Source organism: Cladophialophora immunda (assembly GCF_000835495.1).
Source record: "Cladophialophora immunda strain CBS 83496 unplaced genomic scaffold supercont1.7, whole genome shotgun sequence".
NCBI lineage: Eukaryota > Fungi > Ascomycota > Eurotiomycetes > Chaetothyriales > Herpotrichiellaceae > Cladophialophora > Cladophialophora immunda.
In genome coordinates, this window is record NW_015622547.1 from 2679441 (window position 1) to 2696652 (window position 17212).

General features: G+C 54.1%; 4 protein-coding genes across 4 annotated transcripts; 2 read left to right on the top strand and 2 right to left on the bottom strand.

Annotated features, from left to right (window-relative positions):
• Positions 1-22: 22 nt before the first annotated feature.
• Positions 23-4791, bottom strand: PV07_11649 (uncharacterized protein). The gene is made up of 3 exons (XM_016399109.1): positions 4337-4791; positions 533-4283; positions 23-444 (listed from the first exon to the last, which is right to left on the bottom strand). Exons 1-3 carry the CDS (start codon positions 4372-4374, stop codon positions 412-414), a joined length of 3822 nt encoding a protein of 1273 aa, XP_016243671.1. The 5' UTR covers positions 4375-4791; the 3' UTR covers positions 23-411.
• Positions 4792-5258: 467 nt separating this feature from the next.
• On the top strand, positions 5259-7830 carry PV07_11650 (uncharacterized protein). The gene has a single exon (XM_016399110.1). It carries the CDS (start codon positions 5415-5417, stop codon positions 7614-7616), a length of 2202 nt encoding a protein of 733 aa, XP_016243672.1. The 5' UTR covers positions 5259-5414; the 3' UTR covers positions 7617-7830.
• Positions 7831-8185: 355 nt separating this feature from the next.
• Positions 8186-10621, top strand: PV07_11651 (uncharacterized protein). The gene is made up of 2 exons (XM_016399111.1): positions 8186-9708; positions 9855-10621. Exons 1-2 carry the CDS (start codon positions 8258-8260, stop codon positions 10222-10224), a joined length of 1821 nt encoding a protein of 606 aa, XP_016243673.1. The 5' UTR covers positions 8186-8257; the 3' UTR covers positions 10225-10621.
• A 738-nt stretch (positions 10622-11359) lies between these two features.
• Positions 11360-14896, bottom strand: PV07_11652 (uncharacterized protein). Its single transcript, XM_016399112.1, has one exon. It carries the CDS (start codon positions 14017-14019, stop codon positions 12232-12234), a length of 1788 nt encoding a protein of 595 aa, XP_016243674.1. The 5' UTR covers positions 14020-14896; the 3' UTR covers positions 11360-12231.
• Between the last annotated feature and the right edge of the window lie 2316 nt (positions 14897-17212).

The following is a 17212-nucleotide window of genomic DNA, read 5'->3' on the forward strand; positions in this document are numbered from 1 at the left end:
GTTCAAGGAAGAGAGACGGGAAGGGAGACAGGGCCGGCAACCGTGAATGACCTGGAACTGTAGTAATGCTCGCACACATACACCCACCCATCCACCTTCTCGCCTGGCTTGTGAAGGTACGCCATATATACCGAGGACGAAGGACGAGATCTGGATGTCGCGCGGATGTAACAAGCAACGAAACGGTAAGAAAGTTGAAGCCAGGACAGAGAATTAGGAGGACACTCCCAAGCACGACAAGATCTGTGTGCTGGTGCTCGAAGCAAATCCTTGTTTCCTGGTATCAGCTTTTCTCATCCTACATCAAAGGAAATGCCAGAAGCAATGCATAGAGGTATCACAGTATCCAACAACCCACAACCCACAACGCAGAACCTGGTTGCTTGAAGCTCGTCCAACGCAAAATGCCGTTCAGACAAGTAGTTTCTGTAGGTCCTTAAACTTCTGTAACGATACACATCAGTAAAATGAACACAGGGGGAGCTTTGCTGTCTTTCTCAGTGGAAGTACGGCCACGTGAAGGTTGACTTACAATCGGCTTGCTTAAGAACTCATCAAATCCGGCGTCTATTGCCTCGTTATGGGCAACTTCACTCCCCATCCCCGTCAAAGCAATGATTTTGGCGGGTGGATCAACTTTGTTGTCCTTTTCGAATCGTCGAATCTCTTTGGCGGAAGCTATCCCGTTCATAACGGGCATGGAGATGTCCATAAAAACATGCTTGAAGGCATTTCGACCACCATCTTCCCGGATACTCTTCTTGTATGCTTCTAGAGCCTTCAAACCATCGGTGGCTGATTCATAGGGGTGGCCAGCTTTGCGAACAAAAGTTACGAGGAGATGGAGGTTGATGTGATTGTCGTCGACCACCAGGACCCGTGGGCTATTTGTGTCCGGTTTTCGAGGCAAAGCAGAGCTTTCCGTGACATCTGACTGAGTTAACGTGACGACCTCTTCCGAAGCGCCCATCTTTATCAATGACGGCTTCTGAGACCGTGATTGGTTTTCGGTGAAAACCTTGCGCGAAGAGTCGGGCGATCTGGGCTTGGCTGCACTATTACCGTCAGGCGTAGAGGGGGTATCAACGTCCTGAACCCATTCACCACCCTGCCCGGTTATATCTTCCCTTGCTCGGATGCTCTCTTTATCTGCGTTCCAGTCTCGACCGAAAGATAACAAAGCCGTCTTTGGGGGCTTTTTGGCATGGTCCTTTTGAAGCAGCCCCAACCGTTGCATACATCGATGAAGGACTTTGGCCAGTTTCTGCGGCCCACAAGGTTGCGCGATTACCTCAATGACTCTCCCAATATCGGTAAGGTAATGTATACCGTTTGACCTCAGGGATGCAGCTTCGAATGCATTCGTACACAAGATGATGACGGGGACTTCTCTCTCCGTTTCTGGCTTCCCATGGTAGTCCATGAGGTAGTCAATCGGAGGGGGCTCAGGATAGATGAAGAAGTCTGGCGAGATACCATCCATGGTCTTTGTCGTGGTGATCTTCATTCGAAACCACTGAGACACCAAATTCCGCATTGAGCTCTCTATGGTTGGCATCGGAACCAGAGAACGGACATCGGTTTCGCTGTTCTTCTCATCATACGGTAAAAGCATACACATCTCCCGGCCCGTGGTGCGCTGGCGCATCTCTGGAATGACGCGAGCCTCGGCGATCGAGCTCACATCTTTTTGGCTCTTTGGAAGCCTAAACCAGATTCTTACTTCAGTGCCCACATCTTTCTCGCTGGACAAGTCGATCTTGCCTCCGAGAGAGTCGACAATCTGTCGGACAATGCTGAGCCCGAGGCCGGTCCCCGTTGCCAAAGTGTCCTCCTGAGAAAACGCAGTAAATGCGTGATTTTTCATGAAATCACCCGACATGCCGCGGCCGGTGTCGGCGATCTTCAGCAGCATGTGTAGATTTGAGCTACCCTTGTTTCGGGAGCTGTCAATCTCGAGCCCAACATTGATACTTCCTTTGGTGGTATATTTTAATGCATTCCCAAGGATATTCATGACGATCCGTCTGACGGCCCCAGGTTGAGATCGGACCCACCAGTTGGTATGATCGTCGATGTTCAAGGTAAGGCGGACAGAACTTGATGCTTTGGCGGAGCCTTTGCTGATATTAGCTCTTCGCTCCAGCCGTTGTTGCATGGCTCGACTCGCAGCAGTCTGAACTGGCGATTTGCCTTCCAACGCATCTGCATTAGCGGTTCTGAAGACTTGGCCGGCGTACACCGCTTCAACGGCCTCTTCCACAACAACGGCCATATCAAAATCCTCCGTGAGATTGGTTTCGGGTTTGCTCCGTTGCGCATGCCCTTGCGCAGACGCTGGATCCGGACGCTGAGATTTGGACAGACTGTGTATCTTTGCATAGTCAAGGACATGGTTAACTGTATCCAGGAGTGTCTTTCCACATGTTTCAACGCTTATAACCATGGACGATTGAAAATCATCCATAGCAGTATCGTGAAGGAATTCGATACTTCCCAGGATACCATGAAGGGGCGAGCGTAGCTCGTGAGAAATGTTGGCAAGGAATGTCGACTTGGCAGTATCGGACAGGGCTAGATCGATTCGGTTGAGCTCATTCACAATGGCGTTGCTGAAGGCTCTCAGATAAACCATATCCTCTTCAACGTTAGTCAAACCGCCTGTATCATTTGACCAAACTATCAGTCCAGAGTGCCACCGTTCCTTCGCAAAATCCCACAGGGGCAGGAAAACAATCTTCCTCGCGCCGGGGAGTGCTTTCTGTAGAAAATTGGTTGTGGGGACATGTTTTCCCACTCTCGACAGTTGATCAGCATCGCCTTGGGAGACATCTGCAGCAGATGCAGACTCGGAGCTCTCATCACTAGATGCCGGCTTGCCAAACTGGTCGAATAGAAAGCATTTCCCTTTTGGATGACGGCGAACTAGACGGCGCATGGTCGGGTCGGCAATGCTGATGGATTGGTCCGAATCAACTGCGCAAAGGCCCAGGATTTCACACTTTTGTCTTCTGTTTTGGGAAGCGGACGAGTCGCTGTTGCTGCGTGTACTCACAGTATCATCGCTGGAGGTCGAGGAGTCGTCTCTTGGTGCCCCCTCCTGCGAGTCTGAGCCCCTCAATCCGTTCTGGTGATCGGCGTGACTACTTCCACTGGATTTGGCATGATGGAATTTAGATATAGCAGCTCCAGAAGTTTTCATGCTCGAACCCGAACTCAGGTTTGCGGAGCTCGCATTGAGGAACGCAACCCCATCAGCGCCGAGGCAGTATTGCAGGACAGCTGCGGCACGATTAAACACCTGCTGAGACTCCTGCAATACCTTATTCTTGGCTGTTTTTGCAGGATGCGTCGCCTGTGTGTGTCTGGACACGTGGTTGAGGATGCCCTCCTGGCTGAAGCCAGAAGACTTCGTTGTCGTTGTGCCATTTGCACGGCCGCGCTCTGAAACTCCCATACGTTTGGAGTCCTCCGCAGGTACGTTTGCGTCGCCAATTACCAAGCCCATAAATTCCGCGGTCTTGGTGCTCTCTGAGGCATTCTGGCTCGATCTGGACTCACTGGACTTATTGCGCTGGGGAATGGAACTATCTTCGGTCGCTCCAGCCTTGTCGCCCCCGATGAATGTCCCGATCCCGTGGATAAGGCGCTCTCCCCTCTTCCTGGCACGATCGTTTCGCACACTCTCCAGATGTTGGATGACGATAACGGACATGTCGAACAGGAAATGAAGTTCCGTTGCCGACAGATTTTGACGGGGTTTGTCGTCGGTGACAGTATAGACCCCAATGACGTGGCCCAGTTGTGTGGTGATTGGTACGCCACAATAAAAGGAAACGCCCCGACCAGCGTAGCCTCGAGTTTTATATTTCTCATGGGTCGAGATATCGCTGACGACCAACGCTGGGGTGGTGAAGGAAGAGCCATCTGGATCATAGGCAGTATATTTGTCAGGATACATGGCATCAGCCGAGATGCCGCCCTCTCGCTCAATGAAAGAATTTCCGAACCATAGTTCATCTCCATCGTCGTGGTGAGCGTCGCTCAATAGTGACAGAGATTTCGTGGCCTCGGCTATGATATATTGCTTCGTAGTGCCTAGCAAAGTGACTACGCATCTTTTGGCGTTCAGGCGAAGACAACCCAGTTGCGCGAAGGCTGTCAACGCCTTGTCTCTGGAGGAGCGTGGTCGGTGGGCTTCGGCCTGGTCAGCAGAAGGAGGGAAGTTCGAGGCAGGTTCAAAGTCGGTGGACAGAAAGGTTTCGAGCCACGGTTGATAGTACCTATAGGTCGCGTGAGTGTGTCGAATCGTGGGCAACCCCAAGAAGAGCAATACCTGTGCATTTCGCGCTCTCGCGCCGCTTCTGAAGCCATAGTTGGAGGAGGTAGAGGAGTCTGCCCCTCTATACACCAATCCCACAAACCCAGTTTCCTGCGCTTTCAGACTGCAAAATTTCTACCGAAAGGCAGCACAGTGTCCGCTCATACTCATAGCTGTGACGCGAGATGAAGCGGCATGGCGGCTTGCTATAAGTCAAGGTCGAGACATGGTAGTATAGGTGAGGAGGTACCGGGGTTGGGTGACCCAAGTTCGAGTTCGTAACAAGAGGATCGAGAATGACGGAATAACCGAGAGTCACAGGAACACTTTGGAGATAGGCCGAAAAGGGCAGCCATGGGAGATCGGCAAGTGCGATGATCGTTGGGAGTTTTGGACTCGAGAATGGGTGTATTGCCAGAAATGCCCGCTTGTTCCACTGGCAGGAGACGTGAAAGCGTCATCGAACTTCTCGAAACCCACGAGATTGGACGGAAGAGCGCCATGGCCTCGGAAAGTGGGAACTCGTGGCGCATGGCAGAATCAACGAGAGGAATGAGATGCATGGCAGTGGACCGCAGTGCTGGATGCATTCTTTGGAGGAGATGGGGAGTCCAGACCGATCGATGGGCCGGTGCACGAGCGCAGACGCTCCAGAGGCAGCTGGAGGCAGCTGGAGGCAGCTCTGGCCGCAGCCTCTGGGCCGCCCCGAGAGCAGTGCGTGACTTCGAGGTGCATCTCGGGCTCCAACCCCCACCATCAGCCCACCGCAGGCAAAGTTACAGGTACCCAACCGTATGGAACTTGGGGGCAAGGGGGGTTGGACAGCCCAGGCACCCTACTTGTAGGGACACAAGCACCCACACGTGATGCCCGGAGAATCAACGGAGCTATGACGCCAGAATCGGCAATAGTTACAAGACTATCTTGATAATCTTGAGCCTCGCTTTTTCGCACTACAACTCGCACGCCATTCCATCAGCATTAGCCCAACCCAAGTCGAATTCGGCGCCAGCACGTCCCTTTTCCTGCCTCCTCATGGATCTCTTGGATTGGGATACCATATCGAGATCCAATACCCTGCGAATAGCCCGACATGGCTCCTGACAGAGGGGTACCCTCTCACACTCACTCCCCCTCCACGTCCGACGTCCAAGACCATGAACTGCTGCCGCAGGCTAGTCCACAGCAAGACACCTCCCGCACTCGATCCGACCATGCCTGCTATGCCACCCCTGGGGCACACAACTCGGCCTCGGATGGGACAAATTTCACATTTCGGGGTGTTGCAGTTGGGACATTGATTGGCATCATCATTTGCTTTTCCAACACATATTTTGGGTTGCAGACTGGTTGGGTTTCTGGGATGGCAATGCCCGCTTCGCTGATCGGATTTGCGGTCTTCAAGTCCCTGTCTCGTTATTTGGTCCTTCCATTCACACCTGTGGAAAATGTCCTTGTCCAGACGGTGGCTGGCGCGGTGGGCACTATGCCGCTCGGACTAGGTTTTGTCGGAGTGATGCCGAGCATACAGTTCTTGTTGAAAAAGAGCGAGGGTGCGCCGGTCGATCTGAGTCTGTGGAGGCTCATTGTCTGGGGCATTGGTCTTTGCTTGTTTGGCGTCGTGTTCGGAGTACCCTTGCGAAAACAGGTCATCATCCGCGAGCGCCTCAAGTTTCCCAGTGGGACTGCCACAGCCCTCATGATAAGTGTTCTGCATGGCAATGCCAAGAGCGAAGAGGGAAAGGATCGAGAGATAGAAACCCAAGGGACCGAGGAGCGCGAGGAACTATTGAGGGAAAGCGATCGAGACAACCCGCCGGAGCCGGCGGAAGACCGTGATATGCGAGGGGATTGGAAAAGGCAAATCCGACTTCTTGTGGTTGCCTTCTTCGCCTCCGGTGCATACACGCTGATCCAATACTTCCTCCCTATTCTCCACAAACTGCCCGTCTTTGGCACATACTTGGCCAATACCTGGGAATGGACGCTCAATCCTTCGCCGGCATATGTTGGCCAAGGTATCATCATGGGTCCTGCCACCACCTTCCACATGCTTCTCGGTGCTATTGTAGGCTGGGCGATACTAAGTCCCATAGCCAAAAACAACGGGTGGGCGCCAGGACCCGTGGATGACTGGGAAACAGGGAGCAAAGGCTGGATCGTCTGGGTCAGCCTGGCAATTATGCTGGCTGATGCAGTCGTCAACCTAGGCTGGCTGTTCCTTCGACCTACCATTCACTATGGTCCAGATTGGATCAAGTCCATCCAAGCGCACTACAGAGATGGTTCTTCCTGGTCCGACTTCGGCAAACTACTAGCGGGCTATATTCCCCTCTACACGTCTCCACAAGAGTCTCAGTCTTCTTCTACTGGCAATCCACGGAAGCCCGCACCCGACGAGCCTCCTGACGATGCGCCGCCGCACCACCTTGTGTCCAACCGGACCGTCGCCATCTTCCTTCCAATCACGCTGATACTTTGTGTTGTGTGCATCCACATAACCTTCGGCGCTTACATCCCTATCAGCCTCAACATCCTTGCTATCTTTCTTGCCCTGGTCCTCTCGATCATGGGCGTGCGCGCTCTCGGTGAAACAGATCTAAACCCCGTGTCTGGGATTTCAAAACTCACACAATTGGTCTTCGCCTTGATCACACCGACTGGACCACATGCGAACCACAGTATAATCATCAACTTACTGGCGGGAGCTGTAAGCGAAGCCGGCGCGCTTCAAGCAGGCGACATTCTCCAAGACCTCAAAGCGGGACATTTAATCGGGGCATCGCCCAAGGCGCAGTTCTATGGTCAGCTTATAGGGAGTGTCGTGGGAGCCTTTGTCTCTGCGGCAGTGTACAAGCTCTACGTCTCGGTGTACCCGATTCCAGGGGACTTGTTTGAGATTCCCACTGCCTATGTCTGGATCTTTACTGCCCGGTTGGTGACTGGGAAAGGTCTCCCGGCAATGGCCTGGCAATTCGCCCTCCTCTTTGGTGCAGTATTTGTTCTCACCACCACTCTACGGATATACCTCCTCGCATACAGAGATTCCAAGCCCTGGTGCAAGGCTTTGCACCCATGGATCCCGGGTGGGATTGCGGTGGCAGTAGGAATGTACAACACTCCCAGCTTCACACTGGCACGAACTGTTGGTGGCGTGATCTCTCTATGGTGGATACGATGGAAAGGAAGGGGGGAGACAAGGGTCATTGTGCTTGCGAGTGGGTTGATCCTGGGGGAAGGCGTGGTTAGTATTTTGAACCTGGTGTTAGCGAGTTTGGGGGTGCCGCATCTCTGACTGAAAGAGGGCGATGTTTGGGCAGTCGAGTGCTCGGGAGAATAATTTTATGAAGAAAAGCGGGAATCAGGGTTATGATATCGATAGACGGCAGCCACCCTTGTATTGATGTGTCGTGGTGGTCGTGGCACATTCCATACCACGTGAAGATCAAACCAAAAATATATTAAATGACACATTTGACTCCAAGCCATGACCTGGAGGAGAGGAGAAATATTCTGTCAGACACTCACTCGCCTTACTGTATATGTCAGCCTTGTGTCCCACGTATCCAGCTCCTGAGGCACGTGCAAGGCTCTGGGGCTCCGGTCAAACACGTTCTTACTCGTCCAACAGCCATTGCACCGGACAACATCGAGCCTTGGTCCATCATCATCAGAACGAGCTCCGAACATCGATGGCCTTCCCGCACGCATCACCCTCTCTCTCCACGAGCCGCATGTCTGTGCACAACCCGGCCACTCGGGTCACTTTCTGAGCTGGGGCGTCGCATTCTCCGGGCAATTCATTAGGTAACAGTTTGGAGAAAATTTGACCCTCGCGGTGTCCAAACGGTTTTGTCGTCATACAAAAACTCGAAAGCGCTGCACACTTTGTCAAGTCCGCCCAAGTCCGGCATCTCCAGAACTCGACCATTGGTAATGGGCCGGAAAAAACGTGAGGAGAGATCCAGTACCTCGTACTTGCTGGCCTGGTCCTCCGCCACTTGGTACTCCGGGATAGAAATACCCAGTAGGTCTTTTTTCTTTTACGTCCTTCTGCCTCGGTGGGATATTGTCTTTCTTTACACAGGATTGTCAGTATTGTGTGCATCTTTGCCCCCCTCCGTTCCGCTCGTTGCAACTACTTCCTCCAGGTTGTTTCGTTCCTTTCGAACAGACTCTCCACCCTCCTTTTCCCTGCCTCGCGCAAAAGATACTTCCGACTCGCTCATGACAGGGTTCGATGAGGAGTCGAAGGTAGCCATCCCGATTCAAAATGGGCACACTACCGGCTTTCCCGGTGACGGAGTTGCTCCAGTCGCCATCGACTGGTACGGGCCCGACGACCCGGAGAACCCGTACAACTGGTCCCTGCGAAAGAAGTGGACAATCACCGCGGTCGGCATCATGGCGACCTTCACGACGATTCTGAACGGGACCATGATCACCGTCGCCCACGAGGCCATCAACGACGAGTTCCACGTCAGCGACGCCAGGTTTCCCAACTCGTACTGGCCCGTCACCAGCTGGGCGTTGGGGGGTGGCTTGTGCGGCCTGGTCGTCCTGCCTCTGATGGAGGACTTTGGCGTGCGGCCCGCCTTCCTCACCACGTACCTCGTCTTCATCTGCTTCATCGTCCCGCAGGCGGTGGCGCACAATTTCGCAACGCTGATCGTCTCGCGCTTCTTCTCCGGCGGGTGCGTGTCCGTCCTCTCCAACACCGCCGCCGCCTTGATCGGAAACATCTGGGAAGGCGACCGGGCCCGCACCATCCCCGTGAGCCTCTTTGTCACGCTCTACCTCGCAGGGAGCAGCATGGGACCTGTGATTGCCGGCGTCATCTTTGAAAATCTATCGTGGCGGTGGATCTCGTACATGCAGCTGATCTGGTACGGCGCCCTCTTCCCCATCTACGTCTTCTTCTTCCAGGAGAGCAGGGGCTCCATCATCCTCCAGAAACGTGCCCTGAAACTGCAGAAGGCGGGCGTGTCGATCCTCGGCCCCCACGACGGGAACCATCTGAGTCTGCCGCGCAAGTTGGTCCGGAGCACGAAACGTCCGTTGCGGATGCTCTTCACCGAGCCGGTGCTCTTCGTCTTCACGGTGTGGTCGGCCTTCATGCTCGGCACCGTCTACGTCTTCACCCAGTCCGTCGAACAGGTCTTTTCTGGCCTGTATGGCTGGACGGCCTCGCAGGCTGGCTATGTCCAGGCGGCCGTGGTCATCGGCGAGTGCGTCGGCTGGACCGGCGTTCTCATCAACGCAAAGCTGTACTTCGGCTCTGTGTCCCGCAACACGGAAGTGCCAGGGACACCGATCCCCGAAGCCCGGCTGTATGTGAGCATCGTGGGAAGCTTTGTCGGCGTGGCCGGCGGCATGTTTGTGTACGGGTAAGTCTTCCTCCTCATCCCATACAACACAATCCTGGACATTCGGCACTCTTGCCCAACCCCCACCAAAAACCCCCCATCGTCTTCTCAAACCTCTCTCTCCCTCATCAGACCAAGAGACTAACATCTCACCAATGCCCTCACAGATGGACCGCCTCCCCCTCCATGCCCTGGATCGCGCCAGCCATCGGCCTGGCCATGGTCGGATACGGGGTGAACGTGGTGGTGGTGGCGATCGCCGACTACGTGGTGGACGCGTACGCCAAGTACGCCGGCAGCGCGTGCGCGGCCGTGGTGCTGGGCGAGAACCTGTTCTCGGCCTTCCTCCCTCTGGCCGCCCAGAGCATGTACACGAACCTGGGCTTCCACTGGGCCAGCAGCCTGCTGGGGTTTCTGGCGCTGCTGCTCTCCTTTGCCCCCGTGTGCATCTTGCTCATGGGCCGCAGGCTCCGGGAGCGGAGTCCCTTTATGAAGGAGGCGATTGTGCTGAGGAGGGAGTACTCGCGGACGAATTAACTTTTTGTTCCCTCCTCCCATTTTTTGGGGGGGCGTGTTGGTGGGATTTCAACCCGCCGTATCGATCGGTCATGGCGTGGCGTCTGCATAGCGCTGTGTTCACATTCTGCATTGCATTGCATAGGATCGCATTAAATTGCGTGGTACGGGGATGACATGGCACTGGATATCTGCCAGAACGGGAGAATCCAAAAACAAGAAAGAGAAAGCGAAGACGCTTCATGATACATACAGACAGATAGATGAACGATGCGTGCGCCGATGGATAGGCGGCGCCACGGGTACTGGTATGAGGAGACATCATAATATCCAGGCCCTCAAATGCATCTTCAAGTCCAATTCCAAGTCCAAGACCTAACTTCAAAGATCAAAGCTCGAGTCTGGAGCATGACGAGTCTGGAGTATGATGAGTATGATGGCCTACCAGACTCTCCCTCCTTCTGCTTCGTCCTCACAATAATACCATGTCCATGCATCAGCCCAGGTCCGTCGTGCAGGGCGGCCACCTGGACAAGCTGGCCAGCCACCCAGCCCTGCCGCAATCTGCGGACAGCGCCGCCTTAATCGCTAGGTCATCAATCAAATCAATCACCTATCAAATCGCGAACCGCAGGCGACGAAAGCGGCGGCGCGTGCCGCCTCCCGACTGGCTGTGAGGCTTGTGTATGTACGGAGGACGGAGTAACTTGGCAAAAAGATGCCGCCTCTCTCTCTCCCCCCCCCCTTCCCCCTGGACGAGGCTGCCCCCTTTTTTTTTGGACTCGCTAAGGTTTGTGGAATCGGGGACCATTGGGCTGGCAATGCTCGGGGGAAGGATCACCAAGGACCGACTGCGATGCATATACGCGTCGGTACAAAAAGAGGGGAAGGGTTGTTCATGGTCTATCATTTTCATCTGCTCCTTCGAAGTTCTGACCGCTGTCATTTCTACAACGAAACATGAACATTGGCAGGGCTGATCAGTCGTGCCGTTCATCACCGTATCCCAGTCCACAAAGCATATATATCACCAGGCTCACCTGGTCGCGGTACACCTAGCCTGATCTTCCACTCTTTATATCAGCTCGCGCTTGCCCTCCGCTCGTTATCCCGTCCTATACTCTTGGTCATGGTGCTCTCATCGCCGTGAATCATACCTCAGCGCACCTTCCCACCGGCAGCTAATCGGGCATCACACGAGATGGAGGACCAATCCATGATCCTGGTCGTTGGCCGTCCTCTCGTTTTGATGGAATGTCAGTGTCTCATTTCCTCGTGAGTGGCATCTCCCATGGCACCCTCGCCATCACTTTACCTGTCATCTTATTCGCCTGTGATGTCCCACCCGCTTCACACTATTCTTGATCAGTATTAAGTTTCGGAACTCACCATAAGATCCGCCCTTTGCACCGGACGCGACTTGCTGTCGTCAAGATCAATGTATGACTCGGCGACTGGCTGAGCTTGACATATCATGCCGTATTGGAGACGATCTTCCCACGAATCGGGGCGATTACTGATCGCCGAGCTGGCCCTCGTCTTTCCTCTAGAAGTTTCGAGTTGTGCTCCCCTCAGCCGCAGGGCAGGTGCATGACCTCGTCCAAGCAATCGCAAGACCTGCATGACGGACTGAATCCATAGATGATGTAAGCAAGCCCACACAAAGTCGCAGCATCTCTCGAACAGAAACGTAATCTGTTCAAGCCTCGCCTGCATTGAAGCTTAGGTACCGCCGGCCAATTGTAGAGGGACCGGTGGGTGCAAGGCTAGCCTGAGTATTTCGCCGAGTGGGCTTTCAATTTTACCCCTTGCCTTTGTCCCGTTCAAGCAAGAGGTCGTGGATGAGAAGTGGAATGGACACTCACAAAAATTGAGAAGTGGGGGGTATCCCACTTGGTTCTGTGGTCCAGTATTGTTTGGCGGATACTCGGAGTTGCAAAGCTGCGGCTTTGGCTTGGTGAGAGTATCACTTGATGCTGAGAGGATGATTGCTGGAAGTCTGAGGTCATCTGCTTTTTTATTGAGCACTTATGGATCTCGTCTTGGCCAAACCCGACCAGCGAATTGGACCACCAATTCGCGCTGCGAATAAGGATCATAGAGGTATGCCGCCAGCAAGTCTTCTAACTCCCTCACATTTCCAACCCCTATTTCAGTTGCCGCAGTTCTCGCGAGGTGCACGAACCATTCCAGGTCTTCTCCACCGGTGCAACAGACGCCTCCGAAAACAGCCACCCACAGCAGACAATCGGTGCGGGGCTGCCACAAAAGCCCGAGGTCGGTGCTTTCCAGCTTCACTCGCAGGGAGTTCACCGAAGTCGATGCGGCTCGCCGGCCCAGATCTGGGGAGCGTAGAAGGACAGCGCAGTAGGCTGCGGCAATCCTCACGCTGTGAGTCCTGTCGTCCATGTCGTAATGGAGAGGCATAGAGAGAAGTCGGTGTAAAATGATTAAACTCCGCCAATTGAACCACTTGTAGTACTCGTGGACGTAGCGAGGGGAAGCAGCCAAGAAGCCTGACATTCTCAACACTTGGACAAGATCGGTGAAGCTGTCGGCCAACATTTGACATTCATTGAAGGTATCCACCAAGATCTCCAGCAGTGACCCTGGTTGAGAACGCAGTCGTCCTTGAGATTCGATACTCAACAACAACCCCTCCGGTAGTGGGCCGGGATCTAAAGTCACAACAAGACGTGGGACTCCGAGCCGCTTTAGCGCGGCGATGCAGTCCAGCATGAATATCTTCTCCAGCTGATAGTCATCGAAGGTACTCAGGCCCCCCAGCGCATCGACCATGGAGAGCAAAGCCTGGAAATGTGGTTCGGCCGCCTCGTAGTTGTCAGAGTGTATCCCTGCAGCGTAGAGTCGATGAAGGTCCGCAGCCGTATGATGATCAAGCTGCCCATTGGCGAGTTTGGCCTGTAGAGCCTGTAGGGCTTTGGTTTTGAAGAACATGGGCACCCGTTGGATCTCTTCCTCCGAAACATTCGGTAACAGTAGTCTACCTTCCCGAGCAATCATCTGGGCCGCGGCAGAAGCAAGAAATGCATACATGTGTGCCGGTTCCGTCATGCAAGCCTGCATGTCCGCGTGGATCAAGGGGGCATGACGGAATTGACCCATCGGTACCTTTTGGGTGTCTTTCCAGAACTTTTCTGGTAGTATGACCGTGTTATAATGCTTGATTAGAGGCGGTGCCCATTGTTCCAAGGCGCGGTGAGTGTTGGTCGGCGGGCTGGACACCCCACTCAGCGGTATTGATGGGCTCACAACACTAGCCACGTTTCTTGTCGGTTGGGAGAGATTGTAGCTCGCGGAGGACGTGTCGAAGTAATGACCCGGACGATAACTGTGGGAAGGACCAAAAATATTGGCTTGTTGTGAAGGTATAGGAGGCGACGCAGGCGTGGAAGCGAAAGGGTCCGAGAACAGTGCCGAGAGATGAGGGTCGAGGGCAGTTTGCGAAATGGACGGAGGGCTGGTTGATTGGAACAACGGGTCTTCAAGGTCGATGTTCTGGATGATGTCGAAGTAATTTGCGCCATGGGAAGGCCCTTCCTGAGTTGTAGAAGACGACGGACCGGCCACTGCAGGACTGGAGGACACTGAACTTTGGCTGCTGGCTTGCTGCGGGGCAGACTCTGACTGTTCTCGCAACCGCCGTTTGCGGGCAAAATTTTGACGCTGTACATGGCTCTGCTTTGTCCTGTCCAGTTCAGCGTCTTTGGTGGTCCGGGTTACGGTCGAGGCATCTTCGTTGACGAACAGAAACTGGGAGTCGGGAGATTTTGATCGTTTTGCTTTTGGTGGCATGACACGTTGCTGAACGACTTAATTTCCGAGTAGGCGCAACAGATTTGAGGCGTAGGCAATGAGGTTGTCTTCAGATTAGGTAAAAGGCGAGGCTGATCTCACAGACCTTGCTGACGGGGCAGATCCCTGTGCGCAAATGATTCGAAAACGGCGACCGGCAATCAGGTTGGAGGACCGCGACAGGGCTATGGCGTCAGTTCAATCAACCATGCATATGCTCGCGTTCCAGAAATCGCAGGAGCTGGGCCTGGGGAGGGTGCTCGTGGCTTTCTCCTGATTGAGTTTAGGTCGCTGCTGATACATCGGCAGTAGACGTTATTGGTATGGGGACCCCCGGAGAACTGCAGTACGCCGCGGCGCTTCGGCAGGGGACTCGCGTGGAGGAAGCTGTTTTAGTGGGCTGGAGACGTGGTGTAGGCGTGCGTCCCTTGAAACGAGATCTTGGGTTGCTTATAAGTGTGCCCGCCTTGCTGCAGGTACGTGCCTTGTGAAGGGAGGTATGTCCAAAGGGAGCTGAGTCACGACCGATGGCGTTCTGTTGACCTCTCGCGCTGTTTTCGCGGGACACAGAAGCTCTAGTATGTAGGGTTAATGCACAACGAGGGCAAGTCTGGATTTTGCCTCCGGGAGAGGGCGAGGTGTTTGTATATCATGTTAGCTTCACCAGGGATATGGTCTGGATAAAGGAGAGCTCTGATCGCGAGAAACCCACAAGGCGCCATAGTTACTCCGGTCGAGAGGGATTTGAAATGGCAAATCGCCACCTGCAAAGTGTATTTGGACCTGTATGGTGGCCCTTTGTGGACGTCCTACGATCCAAGCCTCAACCGTGGACTTGCACCTCGCGAAGACCGACCGACTTGGAAGTGGGCTCCTCTGGTCCGGAGACTCACCTGAGAAGACATAACTCGAGTTGGTCTAGTATAGCCACGACGGTTGCAAGCGAGATAGTATGGGACGAAGAGTGATTGACGGAAAGGTGAGGATATGGCGCATTGCGAACAAAACATCCCGAGCGGCTGAGGCACGAGTGGGAGCAGCCTCCCATTGAGCCGTGCGAGTGAGATGAGGTAATGGTGCGATCGGGATCATACGAAGAGGGTCGAGGCAAAGGAAGAAACGGTCGAGAATAGCGCAGGAGACGGAGAGCAGGCGGTCGAGAGTGTTTGGGGAGGGGGTGTGAGTGAGTTGTCAGTCAGTGCGAGAAAGAGAGAGAAAATCCGTGATGTGAGTGTTTGAGGCGTCATGGCGCCAGGGAAGTGATGGAAGCGCTAGAATCTGATCAGCCTGAACAAGGGCCCCTGACTGGCAGAAGATGATATGGGCTAACTGAACCTAGGAATAAACTGGAAGCCAGGGTGAAGGACGCATGGGCGCATGGGCGCATGGAAGTGTGGATGGGAAAGTCAGCTTGCGTCGTGAGGGTAGCCATGGTTATTGCAGCGAGCGGGACTAACCACCCCGTGCGTGCCTTGGGCACAACTGACCAACTATTAATTGACTCGCTTAACTGGGGGTGGACTAGGCCCACCAGCCCGGGTGAGGGCCCCTGTAACCTTGGTGCCTTGGGGGCAAACAATGGGGAGGCTCGGACTGCAAGCCCCTTGGCAGGGCCTGCTGGACGCTCGGTCGGGTCGATCTTGTACCTGTTCTCCGTACGCCGTACGGACCTACGAGGTGCATATTTGCATACTCCGTTCTCGGACCAACGTCCAAGCGATGCCCGTCGTGCGAGCCGGAGAGAGAGAATTTGCAGCTGACAATCTCCGTACCTCATTGATTGCTGCAGATGGTTTTGTGCAATACGGCTCTTTGCGACTGTATGAGAGCATTGTGTAATTAGAGCCCATTCACACCCGGATCCCCAAATGCTGGTTACTAGCCAAAGCATAAGGAAGCATTAAACAGCATTCAAATCTCCCGAGCTGCATGTCGGTGCACTCGTTACGGACGCTGCAGGCACTGCTCGCGTACCCGCAGAGCGAAGGGCTACTGTACCTCCATACCTACCGACCTAGGTAGGTGACTTAATGGACCAGCTCGGGCCCGATGTTAACCATGCCGCTTAACCAAACCCGGCTTATGCAAGGTGCTCGTTGGAGCTGCCAGTTGGCGCGCACCACACAGCCCATGAATGAATGACCTACGCCCGCCATGACCCCGTCAACATACGACTTCTCGCACCACCCACACCAGCGGCCACAGCGTCGAGATGCCTGAGTCAGCGAGCCGCATTCTTCTTTCTGACACCTGGCAACTTTTCGGGAATTATGCGTCTCGAAATTCGGTGATGCGACTCCGCAAGATGGATTTCCCACTCTTCTTCAGGAAGGTCTTAGCCGCACAACTGCTCGAGTAGCTATCGGAAGGCAAGAGGACCAAGTCGGGTCATTCATACACTACTGCCACTGATGTCGCTTGGCCTCGGCATAGTGTGCTACACCTTTAGCATATTCGAGTATTCTTTTCCACCCCCCTCCTGAAATGTCCTTGCTGTTATCCGCACTCATTGTCTTCGTGGTGTCGGGAGTATCCCATGGCTCCGAGACGTGCTGCTCCTACCCTTTAGCCGGAGGGGACAAGTTCCGAAATCACCCAACACGAACCAGAAGCGGCCAAGGGGCCGAGGCTGTGAACGTTTTGCAGGAGAGGAGCGAGATTAGTTCACAGACAGGATAACGCAGAGGCTAGAACATGCTGACTATCAGGCATGACTCGCCAATATCATAGTGACTGGTCTTTACTGAGCAGCATCACGTCCAGCCAAAGGACTATTTGAGATACGCTGCTCGAAGATCCATCCCTCATCAAAAATTGAAATACGAGAGAGCCAGAACCACCACGGTTTGATAGTTGAGCCTTGCAGGAGTTTGTTCGGGACGCAGCTGGTGTCCCATGATTGGATGAGCTGGGCTCGAGATCCTCGAGATCCGCCCAAAATGGAGTGTGCATCGCTTCCCCTTCAAACTCTATGCACAGTGTCACCCAAAGGTACAATGTACCGTATCTTGCCCAGCACCAGCTTAGCGTCTTTGATTGGTGTCGCAAGGTGTTTAGGTAAGTTGTGCGGCCAAGACTCGGTTTCTTGATGACATTAGACATCCAGACAAATTCACCCAAACTGGCCCCTCGGTCGCCGGAACCAAGAAGCGCCTGAGAACACACAACGGCGTTGAGAGATATTGCAGGGGGT

Bases quoted from the DNA above. Each gene is read 5' to 3' on its own strand.
- PV07_11651 (XM_016399111.1), top strand. From the start codon at position 8,258: ATGGGCCGGAAAAAACGTGAGGAGAGATCCAGTACCTCGTACTTGCTG. The intron at 9,709-9,854 runs GTAAGTCTTCCT...ATGCCCTCACAG, and splicing joins GGCGGCATGTTTGTGTACGG to ATGGACCGCCTCCCCCTCCA.
- PV07_11652 (XM_016399112.1), bottom strand. From the start codon at position 14,019: ATGCCACCAAAAGCAAAACGATCAAAATCTCCCGACTCCCAGTTTCTG.
- PV07_11650 (XM_016399110.1), top strand. From the start codon at position 5,415: ATGGCTCCTGACAGAGGGGTACCCTCTCACACTCACTCCCCCTCCACG.
- PV07_11649 (XM_016399109.1), bottom strand. From the start codon at position 4,374: ATGGCTTCAGAAGCGGCGCGAGAGCGCGAAATGCACAG. The intron at 4,284-4,336 runs GTATTGCTCTTC...CGCGACCTATAG, and splicing joins CGAGAGCGCGAAATGCACAG to GTACTATCAACCGTGGCTCG. The intron at 445-532 runs GTAAGTCAACCT...GTATCGTTACAG, and splicing joins AGTTCTTAAGCAAGCCGATT to AAGTTTAAGGACCTACAGAA.